The 14,541-nt window shown below is 44.5% G+C and overlaps 1 protein-coding gene across 1 annotated transcript in view; it reads right to left on the reverse strand.

Annotated features, from left to right (window-relative positions):
* Positions 1-14,541, reverse strand: part of zgc:103755 (uncharacterized protein LOC449988 homolog) — a 103,729-nt gene that overhangs the window by 78,001 nt on the left and 11,187 nt on the right. Inside the window, exon 4 of the mRNA XM_056477114.1 lies at positions 3,901-3,994. Within this exon, the coding sequence (XP_056333089.1) occupies positions 3,901-3,994 (94 nt within the window). The remainder of the gene's footprint in view (positions 1-3,900; positions 3,995-14,541) is intronic.

Raw genomic sequence — 14,541 nt, forward strand, 5'->3', positions numbered from 1 at the left:
TTGATCTTTTCCATGATGGCATACTATTTCAGTAAATCTTTTTCAAGATACTAGTATTCAGCTTAAAGTGACATTTAAGGCATAACTTGGTTAATTAGGTAACTTCAGGAAATTAGGCAAATCATTGTATAACTTTGTTTGTAAACAATTAAAAAATATATATTGCTTAACAGTGCTAATAATATTAAAATGGTTAAACAACTTGTATTCTAGCCGAAATGAAACAAATAAAACTTTCCCCAGTAGATAAAATATTATCAGACATACTGTGAAAATTTCCTGGCTCTGTTGAACATCATTTGGGAAATATTTGAAAAAGAAAAAAAAATAGAAGGGCTAATAACTTTGACTTTACCACATAACTGCTTCAGTGGTTCATGATCACATATTTGAATGTACTGCTCTGATTAACAAGGTTTAATAAAAGTATGTAAATCACTTATAATTAAGATTGTGTGGGTGACTGAATGAAGATTGTGATCTTTAACATTTAATAGTGCAGCTCGAAAGAATAAAATTGAAGAGTGTCAGACTAATTTAAATTAAGGTCAGTATTTTGATTCCATTTTAATTTTTATTCTTGTATTTTCTTTTCTTTGTATTATTATTGACTTATTGTATTTAACTATTATTATTTTACTGTCTTATGTATTGTTTATATATGGTGTCTTTTATGTTTGTAGGTCGGAATTTGTAAGTCATTGTGTTTGAAGGTTTAAAAAACAATATTAATAATAATAAAAGTTATTTATATGTTAACTTACATATTCACATACATCAATATGTTATTAAAAAAATAATATAACAAATAGAATTTAATAATAATAATAATAATAATAATAATAATAATAATAACAATAATAATATGTAATATTCAATGAAAAAAAATGATGACATGTTTGCCCCAAGCCCATTGAATTACTGTCATTTACTCTTTTAAACGTCTTTTAGTCACATCTTAAATGTGTCATCTAAAATTGTATTAAGAGATCACATTTTACAAGAAAGCCAAAATGTACATTATTAAGAAAACTACGAAATGTGGAAAAAAAAAAAAAAAAAAAGTGGTAAGGGGGACAGGGAGAAAGACCAAAAAGAAACACAAAATCAGTCGACTAAATAATGCTGCACCACACAAAACTGAGAAGACACCAGAAACTGAAAAAGTGTGTAAATGTGATTTAGAAACAATGTTTGACATCGAGATGAAAGTTTAAATTTGACATTGTTGAAAAAAAAGTTATTAAAAATGTAATATATTAAATGTGAAATATTTTTATTTGTGTTTATATAGTCAGTGAAACTTATTTTTTCAGTTTATTAAACTCATTTGCTCATTGTCTGATTCTTTAAAGTCTTTAAATTTGATATGAGGGCAAAAACTTAATTTATTCACTGGACATATAATTAAATAAATAAAAATCAACAGTTAATATAAAGAACAAAAATTCAATACATATTACCATATTAATTACATAAAATTAACATCTGCACTGGATAAAATATTTAGCACAGCCTTGTATGTTTAACTTGAACAAGAAAAAACCATAACCCAATAAATAAATGTTTAAGAAAGCAAAAAAATTGACTTTCTCAAGCATCAATATATTGTTTCAACACCAATTTATATTTTTGTGATTGTATTTTTTGATAAGTAGTCCTTCAATTATGATCTGCCAGATAGAACCTTATGATTCAAAGTGGAAAAATATTTTTTAATATTTCTTTCTGCATTTACCCAGGTAATTTTGCGCCAATTTGCAAATGGAAGAGAATTTTGATCATTTAAATTGAGTACATTTAGGGTCTCTGTCATGTTAATTTCTGAAAGAGAAGTGTTACACACATAGGGCCCTATACACCCGGCGCAATAAGGTGCAAGACGTGTTTCCAAGATGTGTTGCTATTTTCAGACCAACGCAACCTTGATTTTCCAGTCTTCTGCCACGTTGTTTAAATAGCAAATCCATTTGCGCCACTTTGTGGACTCATGGGTCTTCTGGTCTAAAATAGAGGTGTGTTAAGGCGCATTGTTGGTGCGTTGCTATTTTGAGGAACTAAAATAGACTGTTCAATAAACCAACTGAGAGCAGGTCTAAAGTGAGAGCAGAGCAGAGTGTGTCAGTTGTGTGCCTCGCTTAAAAATTGCTTGAAACATGCAGGATGTACAGCAATACAGAAATATCTTTACATATGAAATAGAATTAAAGGAATAAAATATTACAAAAATCATTATTTTCTACATAAATGTACAAACCATACCTCCATGCCTTCACCTCGGGGGCTTTTTTCAGTTTATTCATAACAACTTGCTTTTATATAATGTTATCATTATTAGCAGTATAATTTATTATATGGATATTTATATTTGTTTTATTAAAAACAAGTTTAGATTTGTTCACCTGTCACGTTTTGGACCATATGGGGCATAGCACGTGTGTTTGGATATATCTGTTTTTTTGACCACAATTCATTATTATTGCTCATTTATTCGTTGTCTGGAAATTAGAACTGATTTTAGAAATAGTTTTGAAACAAATCTTTGTGCTTAACAAACAAAATTAATTATGTAGGCTAATGGATGTCTTCAGTGAGTGCGTCAAACACATTTATTTATCCACGAAAGAGAGAAAGTAAAAGTAAAGGCCAAATGGAGGAGGCACTTTCTTAATCCTTGCTTTGCATGCGGTTTCTTTAACTGTTTTCTCGTTAGTGAAGTGTTCAGTTTTTACACTTACAAAGTCCACCATGTAAATAGCAAATGCGCCATGGAGCGACGCAACTGAATCTTAAAGGGAATGTGAGATGAGACTCTGATTACTTTATTCTCAAAACACACCTAAAACTCATTAAGAGAATAAGCTCAACCCTGTTAGACCATGCGCCGCGGCGCAGAGCGTATTTTTCCATCCTTAAAATAGCAAAAGTGAATTCAGACATGTCCTTAATGCTTTTGCACGCTGCGCTTCAGACTTTGCACCTAGATCGTTAAAATAGAGCCCATACTGTTTGCTATATGGAATGCAAAAACTTTGAAGCTCAATATCTCAAAATCATTTAGAATTCAGATAGAAACTTATAATTCCAAGGTGACGACTTATCAGAAATTGAAAACACTAAGCTAAAATTCAAGCATTTTTTTAAAGATTTCCAGCAACCTGTATAAAAACCTAAAGGAAAAACATACTTAATTTTGAATGATTATTCATGAAAATAAAACAACTTACTTGTCTAGAAAATGGTTCTTGATTTAAGAACTTTTAGATATGGGACACAAAATGATATTTATAGATTTTAGGACAAAAATAAGACAAAAGTCCAGGAGAGTTAAGCTCCAACCCTAATCAAACACACCTGAAGTAGCTAATCAAGCTCTAACTAGATATACTAGAACAGGGGTGCCCAATTTCGCTCCTGAAGGGAGCAAATGTTAGCCCCAACTAGCCTCAACACACCTGCACAGATGTATCTAGAAAGCCTAGTAAAGCTGCGGTCACACTGGACTTTTCTCTCCATAGACTTCCATTCATACGCACACGAATGCGTCAGACTGGAAACGCAAGGTCGTGCGTGAAGTTTTGCAAATCGCAGCGTTGAAAAGTTCAAGCTTGGTTAACTCTGACCTGCGAAATCGCATCACTTGACTGCGTGAGGCCAATCGAGGATCAAAACATGACCTCTCTTTATAGGAATTTAAAATATAGAGCAATCGCTCGCTTTTTTTAATGTCTCATCATTTTGTTTAATCCTGCCCCTTTTCACTGCCCCTTTTAAAGGCTTGATTAGCTAGCCTAGGTGTGTCTGATTGGGGTTGGAACTAAACTTTGCTGGACACAAGCCCTCAAGGTGTTAATTAAATAAAATATAATTTTTTTAATTCACATATGAATACAAGCTCACCTATGCCAGGTGCTCCTGCCTTGCAGCAGTAGTGAAGCAACGTCATGTCCGTGAGACCATCTCTGTCATTGACTCCACATCCTCGCTTCAGAATCTACAGAACAAAGCAAATATCACTTCAATAAAGCAAGAACATTCAGCTAAAGATTTCATGCTGAAAGAGAGAGAAACACACAAGTCTGCAGAAGTAATATTTCAGTTCACAGAGCCTGACACTAAACGCAGCATGGGGGAGTGTGTGGGTATGTTTTATGAGAGCTGTGAGAAAACATGAAATTAAAATTGACCCTGTTTACTTGGCCTTGTTAAGCATAATTCAACAGTCGATGTTTTTACACAAATTTATACAGTTGAAGTCAGAATTATTAGCTCTCCTGTATATTTTCTATCCTGTTTTCTGTTTAAGGGAGAGAAGATTTTTTCAACACATTTCTAAACATAACAGTTTTATTAATTACTTATTTCTAATAACTGATTTCTTTTATCTTTGCCATGATGACAGTGCATAATATTTTTCAAGATACTAGTTGTTAGATTAAAGTGACATTTAAAAGCTTAACTAGGTTAATTAGGCCCCGTTTACACTAATGCGTTTTAGTTTTAAAACAACGTTTTGGAATGAAAACGATCCGTATCCACACTAGCGTTAGGCCCAGCATTTCTGAATAACTCTCCGTCTACATTATACCACTGAAAACGCACAGCACGTAACCACACATACACACCCACACACACACCCACACCCACACCCACGCCCACACACACCCACACCCACACCCAAACCCACACCCACACCCACACACTCTCTCTGGCATGCACTGCAGCAAGCTTTGAGCACATCAACCCCTATGAGAGCTGTGCAAGTTGGAATGTTCATCAATGATCTACCGCTGGATCTAATCTCATTATATTTGTTAAACGTGATATTTAATTAATCTTGTTGTCCATATCTAACGACATATTCCCTGACTTTGGTCTGTTGAATCTATTACTTGTTCTCAGGTAACGTGTTTTGGCTGAGCACAAAGATAAATTGGGTTAATATATTAATTAATGTAACCGCGGACTCTGATTCTGCACATTTGACTGATTGCTTGCCTTTATTTCCTATATTTTAAAAACTTATTGTACGTTATACTTTTTATAATGACCATTACTGATTATTAAAATTGATGTTCAATGAAAGAGAGGGTATGTTTCATATTTTTCAATGAAAAATAGAGGCAATAGAGGCAATTTTTTTTTTAAATATGCATGAAGATGACGGTCATATAAATATGTAGTTTCACGACGCCTCAACATTTTTGGTGTCTGTTCAGTTGCTAATATCAAAATGAAAATAGGAAGTTCCTTATATCAAGTCTTCATTTTATTGTTAAGAAAGTGAAACAACATAGCCAGGGTGATGTGAATGAGGTTATAAAGTACACTGTTCCCTTTGAAGATTCACTCGACGTGTCCTCGGGAGTTTGTTTTCCATGTCAAACTTGCGAAGTCTGAACAAGTAAAGGATGCAAGACAGAACTGTCTGTAGGTTACTTAATATTCAATTCAATTCACCTTTATTTGTATAGCGCTTATACAATGTAGATTGTGTCAATGCAGCTTCACATAAAAGGTCATAGTAAATAGGAACAGTGTAGTTCAGTTTGTAGTGTTTAAGTTCAGTTCAGTTTTGTTCAGTTCAGTGTGGTTTAATAATCACTACTGAGAGTCCAAATACTGAAGAGCAAATTCAACGATGCGCAGAAAAAGGAAAAAATATCGAGGAAAAAGCCCCAATTAGAATTCTGCGAACGTCTGCAGCCACAGTCTCCGTTTTCCCCTATCCACCCTATCCACACTGAGATGGAGCAGCAGTGTTTTAGAATGAAAACAGCATTTTCAGCGCTTCTAAAACGCTCAGTTTTCGGCTCTTGAAAACTCTGGCGTATTATGGATGGATGATGTAACCGTAGCAAAACTTATGTGTTTTAAAACTAAAATGTATTAGTGTAAACGGGGCCTTAGTCAAGTTAGGGTAATTAGGCAAGTCATTGTATAATGATGGTTTGTTTTTTCTGTAGACAATCAAAAAATATAAGTATTGCTTAAGGGGGCTATTAATTTTGACCTTAAAATGGTTTTAAAAAAAATAAAAAATGCTTTTATTCTAGTGGAAATAAAACAAATAAGACTTTCTCTAGAAGAAAAAATATTATTAGACATACTGTGAAAATTTTCTTGCTCTGTTAAACATTATTTGCGAAACATTTGGAAAAAGAAGAAGGAAAAAAAAAGAGCTAATAATTCTGACCTCTTTTGTGTATGTTTCACAATCTCTCATCAAAATGTGCCTGTACATTCTTTGACTCTAAAATCTTCTTTCCTGAAAAAATAACTGAACCAATTATTTATTTACTTATTGTGTTAAATGTTTTTGTTCTGTCCAAAATCTAGTGAGGTGACTATACAGTGTTAAAATATAAATTTTAATTAATTATTGGAGTAAAAGATGGACCAGGGTCAAAAGCACGTTTTTGTATTTATTTGTTTTTTTTCTCTTTTTAACCACTAGATGTCACAAAAACGCTACGGTTACTAAAGTAACCCTTCGTTCCCCGAGGGGGGGAACGGAAATGCTATGTGGAAACTTCCACTATGGGGATTTCGTCAGAATCCAATCATCTGAAAGAGTATAAAAACGGGCCAATGAAATGCCAATGAGTTGGCAGCGTCAGCGTGCACAGCTGGCGTCAATGACAATCAGTCATGCTATAAAGACGCAGCCAGTGCCATGCTCGACATCCTTTTCTAGCTGAAGAGACTTTCACGCTCAACAGCTAAGGGACAATCGTTGTGGCGAAGGAACATAGCATTTCCGTTCCCCCCCTCGGGGAACGAAGGGTTACTTTAGTAACCGTAGCGTTCCCCTTCGGATGGGGAACTCCAATGCTATGTGGAAACTTCCACTATGGGGAAATCTATGGAAAACGCCACAACGAAAGAACCTTACTGCGCCCCTGGCGAAGGGTGTGCCACGCAGTAGAGCAAGCGCACCTACAACGCCCCGAGACACAGTCTTCCAACGTGTCCCCTGGCCCTCACTTACCTGTTCAGAAACGGTTATATTTTTCGGGGAGTCGCAATAACCCTGTAAAAAGGTTTTGATACGACAGTACGTTGGGAAAGCGTTCAGTCCCGATAGGGAGGACGCTGCGGAGCTCACCTGCTACCCAGAGGGGAGACCTGGTGACAATCTATGGACCAGCCCAGAGATGGGGGGGTCCTAGCATAAGGATGGTTAGCGGGGAGGGAAGACACGAGCCTGCCCTAAAAAGGGGGGGACTATACCGTGGCTGTGTGAACGTATGGGATCGCCAGCGGGGATCACACATAGCAGGCACCTATACCCAGAACGCGGGCTGACCAGCGGGCATGCCGACAACGTAACGGGCCAACACCTGACTCCTCCGCTGAGTCAGGTGCTGGGGGCCTCGGAGGAACTCTGCAGGGTTCGCCAAAGAAATGGGGAACTAAACTGACAAAGCTGAAAAAGCGCACGTATCTCCGGGTTAGGGAGAGTGGCGCAGCAAGCGTGTTTCGACACCTCAACCGAATCGTTTCCTCAATCACCAAGGGTTGCCTAATACCCTTGAGGAAACCGGCTCCACTCGCAGATTGTAACCTTGCAAATGTATTGGGTGTCACCCAACCCGTAGCTCTACAAATGTCTGTCAGAGAGGCGCCGCGTGCTAACGCCCAGGAGGATGCGATGCTCCGTAATGGAGTGCGCTCTCACCCCCGGGGGACACGGCTCACCCTGGCCCAAAGGCGAGGGAGATGGCATCCACTACCCAGTGGGCCAACCTCTGTTTAGATACGGCACTTCCCATCTGCCGACCACTGTAATGGACAAAGAGCTGGTCAGAGGATCTAAGGCTCTGAGTGTGGTCCACATATATTCGCAAAGCGCGAACAGGACACAACAATGAAAGGGCTGGGTCTGCCTCCTCCGCGGGCAGCGCTTGCAGGCTCACTACCTGATTGTTAAACGGCGTGGTAGGAACCTTGGGCACATAGCCGGGCCGGGGTCTCAGGACAACGTGAGAGTAGGCCGGCCCGAATTCTAGGCACGAGTCACTGACCGAAAATGCCTCCAGGTACCTAACCCTCTTAACCGATGCCAACACGACCAGCAGAGCTGTCTTCAAGGACAGAAATCTCAAGGATACTGAGTCGAGTGGTTCGAAGGGATCCCCACGTAGGCTCGTAGCACTACCGCGAGATCTCAAGAGGGTATGAGAGGGGGGCGGGGGAAAACATCCGCCTCGCACCTCTGAGGAACTGGATGATGAGGTTATGCCTCCCCACGGTGCCGCCATCCACGCATCATGATGAGCGGAGATGGTGGCCACGTAAACCCTCAGTGTGGAGCGCGACAGCCTTCGCTCCACCTGTCCTGAAGGAAAGAAAGCACAACACTGATCTGGCAAGATCGGGGGTCTTCTCGGCGAGAAGCGCACCACTCAGTGAATAGACTCCACTCCAGGGCGTAGGCATGCCTCGTAGAGGGTGCACTAGCCTGAGTGATGGTATTAACCACCGCCACCGGTAGGTTACCTAAGTCTTCCTCGTCGCGTCTTATGGACCCCACGTGGAGGTTCCACAGAACTAAGCGAGGGTGCCAGATGGTGCCCTGTCCCTGAGAGAGTAGGTCCTCTCTCAAAGGGACTCGCCAGGGGGGGCGTCGCGAGGAGGGAGAGTTCTGATATCCAGGTCCGGTTGGGCCAGGGGCGCAACTAGCAAGACCTGCCCCTCGTCCTCCCTGACCTTGCACAGAAACTGCGCGAGTAGGCTCACTGGGGGGAGTGCATACTTACGCATGACTCGGGGTGGAGTCGCCATTCTCCCGGGGAAGGAGCTGCCGTGAGAGCCTGTTGGCCGCACGGTTGAGCCCATCCGGGGTGTGAATAGCAAGCAGCGACTTCAGCCGCGTATGACTCCAGAGGAGCAGACGGCGAGCGAGCTGAGACATGCAGCGGGAGCGTATACCCCCCATCCGGATGGAATACGCTACCGCGGCCATGCTGTCCATCCTGACCAGCACGTGTTGCCCCCTCAGCACCGGTAAAAAGCGGCGCAGAGCGAGAAACACTGCCAACAGCTCTAGGCAGTTGATATGCCAATGCAGCTGGGTTCCCCTCCACAGGTCCGCAGCAGCATGCCCGCTACACACGGCCCCCCCACCCCATACTGGAGGCATCTGCCGAAACGACAGCCTGCCTGGACGCCTGACCTAGGGGCACACTGGCCCGTAGGAAGGAGGGGTCCTTTCCAGGGGGTGCGGGTGCGGTGACACAGCGCAGTGACAGTCACTCGGTGTGGGCCCGCGTGCCATGCGCGTCTGGGGACCCGATCGTGAAGCCAATGCTGTAGTGGTCTCATATGGAGCAATCCGAGCGGCGTGGCCGCGGCTACGGATGCCATATGCCCCAGGAGCCTCTGAAATAATTTCAGGGGGACCACTTTTTTTCCTGTCGAACTCTCTCAGACAGTTCAGCATTACCTCGGCGCGCTCTCGTGAGAGGCGCGCCTCCATAGTGATCGAGTCCAGCTCCAACCCGAGAAAGGAGATGCTCTGCACGGGGGCGAGCTTGCTCTTTTCTCGGTTGACCTGAAACCCCAACGGGCGGAGGTGCCGGAGCACCTTGTCTCTGTGCATAATCAATTGCTCCCGAGAGTGGGCTAAAAATCAGCCAGTCATCGAAATAATTGAGCGTGCGGATGCTGGCGAGCCGAAGGGGCGCGAGGGCACCCCCCGCGAGCTTGGTGAAAACTCGCGGAGACAGAGAGAGCCCGAAGGGGAGGACCGTGTATTGCCACGCTCGACCTTCAAACGCAAACCGCAGAAACTGCCGGTGGCGTGGAAGTGTGGAGATATGAAAATACGCGTCCTTCAGATCTATTGCTGCAAACCAATCCTGAGGACGAACGCATCGCGTGATGCGCATCTGCGTAAGCATTCCGAAGCGCAGCCTGTGAAGGCAGCGGTTCAAAATGTGCAGATATAGGATTAGCCATAGCCCACCGCTTTTTTTTTTTTTTTTTTTTTATTTTTTTTTTTTTTTTTGGGGCACGATGAAGTGCGGGCTGTAAAACCCGCGCTCCATCTCGGCTGGAGGGCCGGCTCGATTGCATCCTTCGCCAGGAGGACAGCAATCTCCTCTCGCAAGACAGGGGCGGACGCAGGACTGACCCTGGTCGCCCGTGAACCTGGGAGGCCGTTTAGCGAACTGAATCGCATAGCCGAGTCTGGTCGTATGGATGAGCCATTGCGATGGGCTGGCCCGCGCTAACCAGGCAGGCAGAGCCCCCACAAATGGTCCCACCCGCACGATCGCTGACGTGCCAGCGGCGGGGCAGCGTGGAGTGAGTGGGCTCATCCGGGGAGCGCTGGGGTCCCACAGGAGAGCAGGAGAGGAGATGTTCTCGTCTCGCACTCAAACTCCAGGAGAGGGGCTGGGAGTGGAGAGAAAGGAGACCGTTCTCTCGTGCTCCATGAGCCATTGGCGAAATGCACCGATCCTGCGAGCTGGAAGGCATAGCGTCCCAGACTGGCAGTGTTCGGGCTGTCACATCCGGAGGAGGGGAAAAGTGCTCTTTCACTGAGGATTTTGATGGCGTTTTTTTTTTTTTTTTTTTTTTTTTACGCCTTTAAATAACGTGCCCCGCCCTCCAGCGGGGAAAGAGCAAATTCCCTCCTCCCCAGATGGCCCGCCTCAGGGACGCTTCGCGGTCCGTTTTACCGAACTTAGCGGCGCCCTGGGCGGGGGACGCTGGTTGCCGGCGCGATGCTCGGCGCAGCCGCGTGGCCGGAGGCGCAGGCGGGGGCGGCGAAGCAAAGCTGCGGGCGGGCGTCCTCGGCGAAAAAGCAGTGGATGTGGATGGCTCGGCGGGGGGGAGCGGTCATACAATCCCGCCGATAGAGACCTCGCCCATCGCCTCCGACTGCTCTATCACCGGCGTGAATTCCTGGGCGAATTCACCGCCAGTGTCGCCGAACAGGCCAGCCTGGGATATGGGTGAGTTAAGAAAGCGAACTTTGTCAACGTCACGCACATCACCAGGTTTAGCCTGAGGTGGCATTCCTGGATCACGGATGTGATCATCGTCCTTCCCAGGGCACACACAGCCGACTTTTTTTTTTTTTTTTTTTGTAAGAGCATAGTCGGTTGCGGTGCGGAGCGCATGCTCAGTCCTGGGTCAGAACCATCCTCGCGCAGCCGGGCCAGCGCCTGCGCTTGGTAGCGCTGGTAGGTGGCCATAGCGTGCATGGTGAGGGGGAGGCGCACGCAGCACACTGCGTGAGCCTACTGTGCCCATCCAGGAAGAAGGGGATGGGGAGGCTTAGAAGGTCTCGCCTTCATCCTCCACATCACACCCCTCTAATCGGTCCGGCCGCGGAGCTGGGGGATAAACCATCTCCAGAGCCACGGCCGAAGCAGCCTGGGGAAGCACAGCCGCAAAGTCTGCTTCTGGATTCGACGCCGCGCTCAAAGTCCCGGAGGGAGCGAGCGGGTTCGAATCCTCGTCAGACCTTGACAGCCCAACCTCCAAGGATGGTGAGGATGGAAGCGCACGCAGATCGGGCAGAAAAAAGTGCCCTCAGGACAGCGTGAGCTTACTGTGCACTTCCGGGAAGAAGGGGACGGGAGGCTTTGAAGGTCTTGCCTCCTTATATCCTCCACATACACCCATCTAGTCGGTCCGGCCGCGGGGCTGGGGGATAAACCATCACCAGACCCACGGCCGAAGCAGCCCGAGAAAGCACGGCCATCACGTCTGCTTTTTAGATGCTAACGCCGCGCTCTCCTCCCCGGAGGGAGGGAGCGAGCGGGCTCGCATCCTCATCAGACAATGACAGCCCATCCTCCGATGCAGCGATGGACATCTGACCCCCGGTGTCATCAGGTGAGAGAGCGACCATCCAAGGACGGAGCGCTTCTCTTCACCTGAAGCTTGGATGGAGCGCGTGGAGGAGCGAGAGGTCCACGGCCCGGGGGCGGCGGATTTACTCTCACTGAAACCCTCAGATCTGCCCGAGTGCCAACCGCAGTGCGGGGGACAACTGGGGTGGGTGGCTCTTTTGCAAGAGCGAGCCGCGATCTTAACTGCGCAGCAGACATGACATCAGTGATGGCATGCACTGCCCGCGAGCACCGCATTAACATGCTGGACCCCCAGACATGAAACGCTGTGCTCGTGCCCATCATCCGGGGATAGGAAACCACCGCATCCAGAAACGCACGGTCGGAGTGACGTCTTGAAAAAGACGCGCTGCACGACCGTGTTGCTCTTTTAGGAAAGCTTTTTTCCTATATACAAACCGCTCTTGGAGGACCGGACCCAAAGGACGCCAGGCAAGGGAGAAATACCCAGCTCGACCATCTGCCACTGCGTATACGCGCTCTGGACCGGGGAGAAGCTGCTTCTCGATCTCTCTCTGTAGACACAGGTTGGAGATACCCTCAAAGACTCTCTCAGAAGCTTCGTGAAAGGCTCTGAAAGCGAAAGGATGTCGAGCATGGCACTGGCTGCGTCTTTATAGCATGACTGATTGTCATTGACGCCAGCTGTGCACGCTGACGCTGCCAACTCATTGGCATTTCATTGGCCCGTTTTTATACTCTTTCAGATGATTGGATTCTGACGAAATCCCCATAGTGGAAGTTTCCACATAGCATTGGAGTTCCCCATCCGAAGGGGAACTAACCATACGTTTTAAAATTTTTCACAGTTAATCATAAGCATCAATGACAATAGCACAAATGATTAATAATAACAAATATAAATCAATCAATCAATCTTTTTTTGTCTTTGCCATGATGACAGTACATAATATTTTACTAATTAGTTTACAATCTAAAAAAAATATCTTAGTAAAATATCTAAGTAAAATAATGACCTTAAAATTATTGGAATTTGTTTTATTATATACATATATATAAATATATACACTCACTGGCCACTTTATTAGGTACTAGTACCAAGTTGGACCCCCTTTTGCCTCCAGAATCGCCTTAATCCTTCATGGCATAGTTTCAACAAGGTACTGGAAACATTCCTCAGAGATTTTGATCCATATCGACACGATAGCATCACACATTTGCTGCAGATTTGTTGGCTGCACATCCATGACGCGAACACCACATCCCAAAGGTGCTCTATTGGATTACGTTCTGGTAAGTGTGGAGGCCATTTGAGTACAGTGAACTCATTGTCATGTTCAAGAAACGAGTCTGGGATGACTCATGCTTTATGACATGGTGCGTTATCCTGCTGAAAGTAGCCATCAGAAGATGGGTACACTGTGGTCATAAAGGGATGGACATGGTCAGCAACTATACTCCGGTAGGCTGTTGCATTGAGACGATGCTCGATTGGTACAAATGGGCCCAAAGTGTGCCAAGTAAGCCAAAATATCGCCCACACCATTACATTACCACCACCAGTCTGAACCATCGACACAAGGCAGGACGGATCCATGCTTTAATGTTGTTGATGCCAAATTCTGACCCTAACATCCGAATGTTGCAGCAGAAATCAAGACTCATCAGACCAGGCATTTGTTGTAACATTTTTAGTCTACTATTGTACAATTTTGGTGAGCCTGTGCGAATTGTAGCCTTAGTTTCCTGTTCTCAGCTGGCAGGAGTACTTCTGATGCTGTAGCCCATCCACATACCTCAGTTGTAACGAGTGGTTATTTGAGTTACTGTTGCCTTTCTATCAGCTCAAACCAGTCTGGCCATTCTCCACTGATCTCTGGTATCAACAAGACATTTGCACCCACAGAACTGGTTATCACTCATTGGACTCCTTGAATATATTCTCTTTGTCTGACAATTCTTAGTAAATCCTAGAAATAGTTTTTTTTTTTTTCAATTCAATTCACCTTTATTTGTATAGCGCTTATACAATGTAGATTGTGTCAAAGCAGCTTCACATAAAAGGTCACAGTAAATAGGAACAGTGTAGTTAAGTTTGTAGTGTTTAAGTTCAGTTCAGTTTAGCTCAGTTCAGTGTGGTTTAATAATCACTACTGAGAGTCCAAATACTGAAGAGCAAATCCAACGATGCGCAGCTCTACAGATCCTGAACCATGCAAGCCAGTGGCGACAGCGGAGAGGGGAAAAAAAACTTCACTAAAGGCGGAAGTGAAGAAAAAAAACCTTGAGAGAAACCAGGCTCAGTTGGGCACAACCATTTTAATTTCTCCGCTGGCCAAACGTCTTGTGCAGAGCTGCAGTCTCAGTGGCGGAGGCTGGAAGCTGGCCTCAGCAAAGACTCGTCTGTCTCTGGAGCGTCACAGGAAACAGTCTCATGTTCTCCACTCTTCCATGACCATGTGCGAGAAAATCCCAGAAGATCAGCAGTTTCTGAAATACTCAGACCAGCCTGTCTAGCACCAACAACCATGCTACGTTCGAAGTCACTTAAATCCCCTTTCTTCCCCATTCTGATGCTCGGTTTGAACTGCAGCAGATCGTCTCAACCATGTTTACATGCCTAAATGCATTGAGCTGCTGTCATGTGATTGGCTGTTTAGAAATTTGCGTTAACAAGCAGTTGGACAGGTGTACCTAATAAAGTGGCCAG

This window comes from Danio aesculapii, chromosome 17 (assembly GCF_903798145.1).
Source record: "Danio aesculapii chromosome 17, fDanAes4.1, whole genome shotgun sequence".
Taxonomy (NCBI): domain Eukaryota; kingdom Metazoa; phylum Chordata; class Actinopteri; order Cypriniformes; family Danionidae; genus Danio; species Danio aesculapii.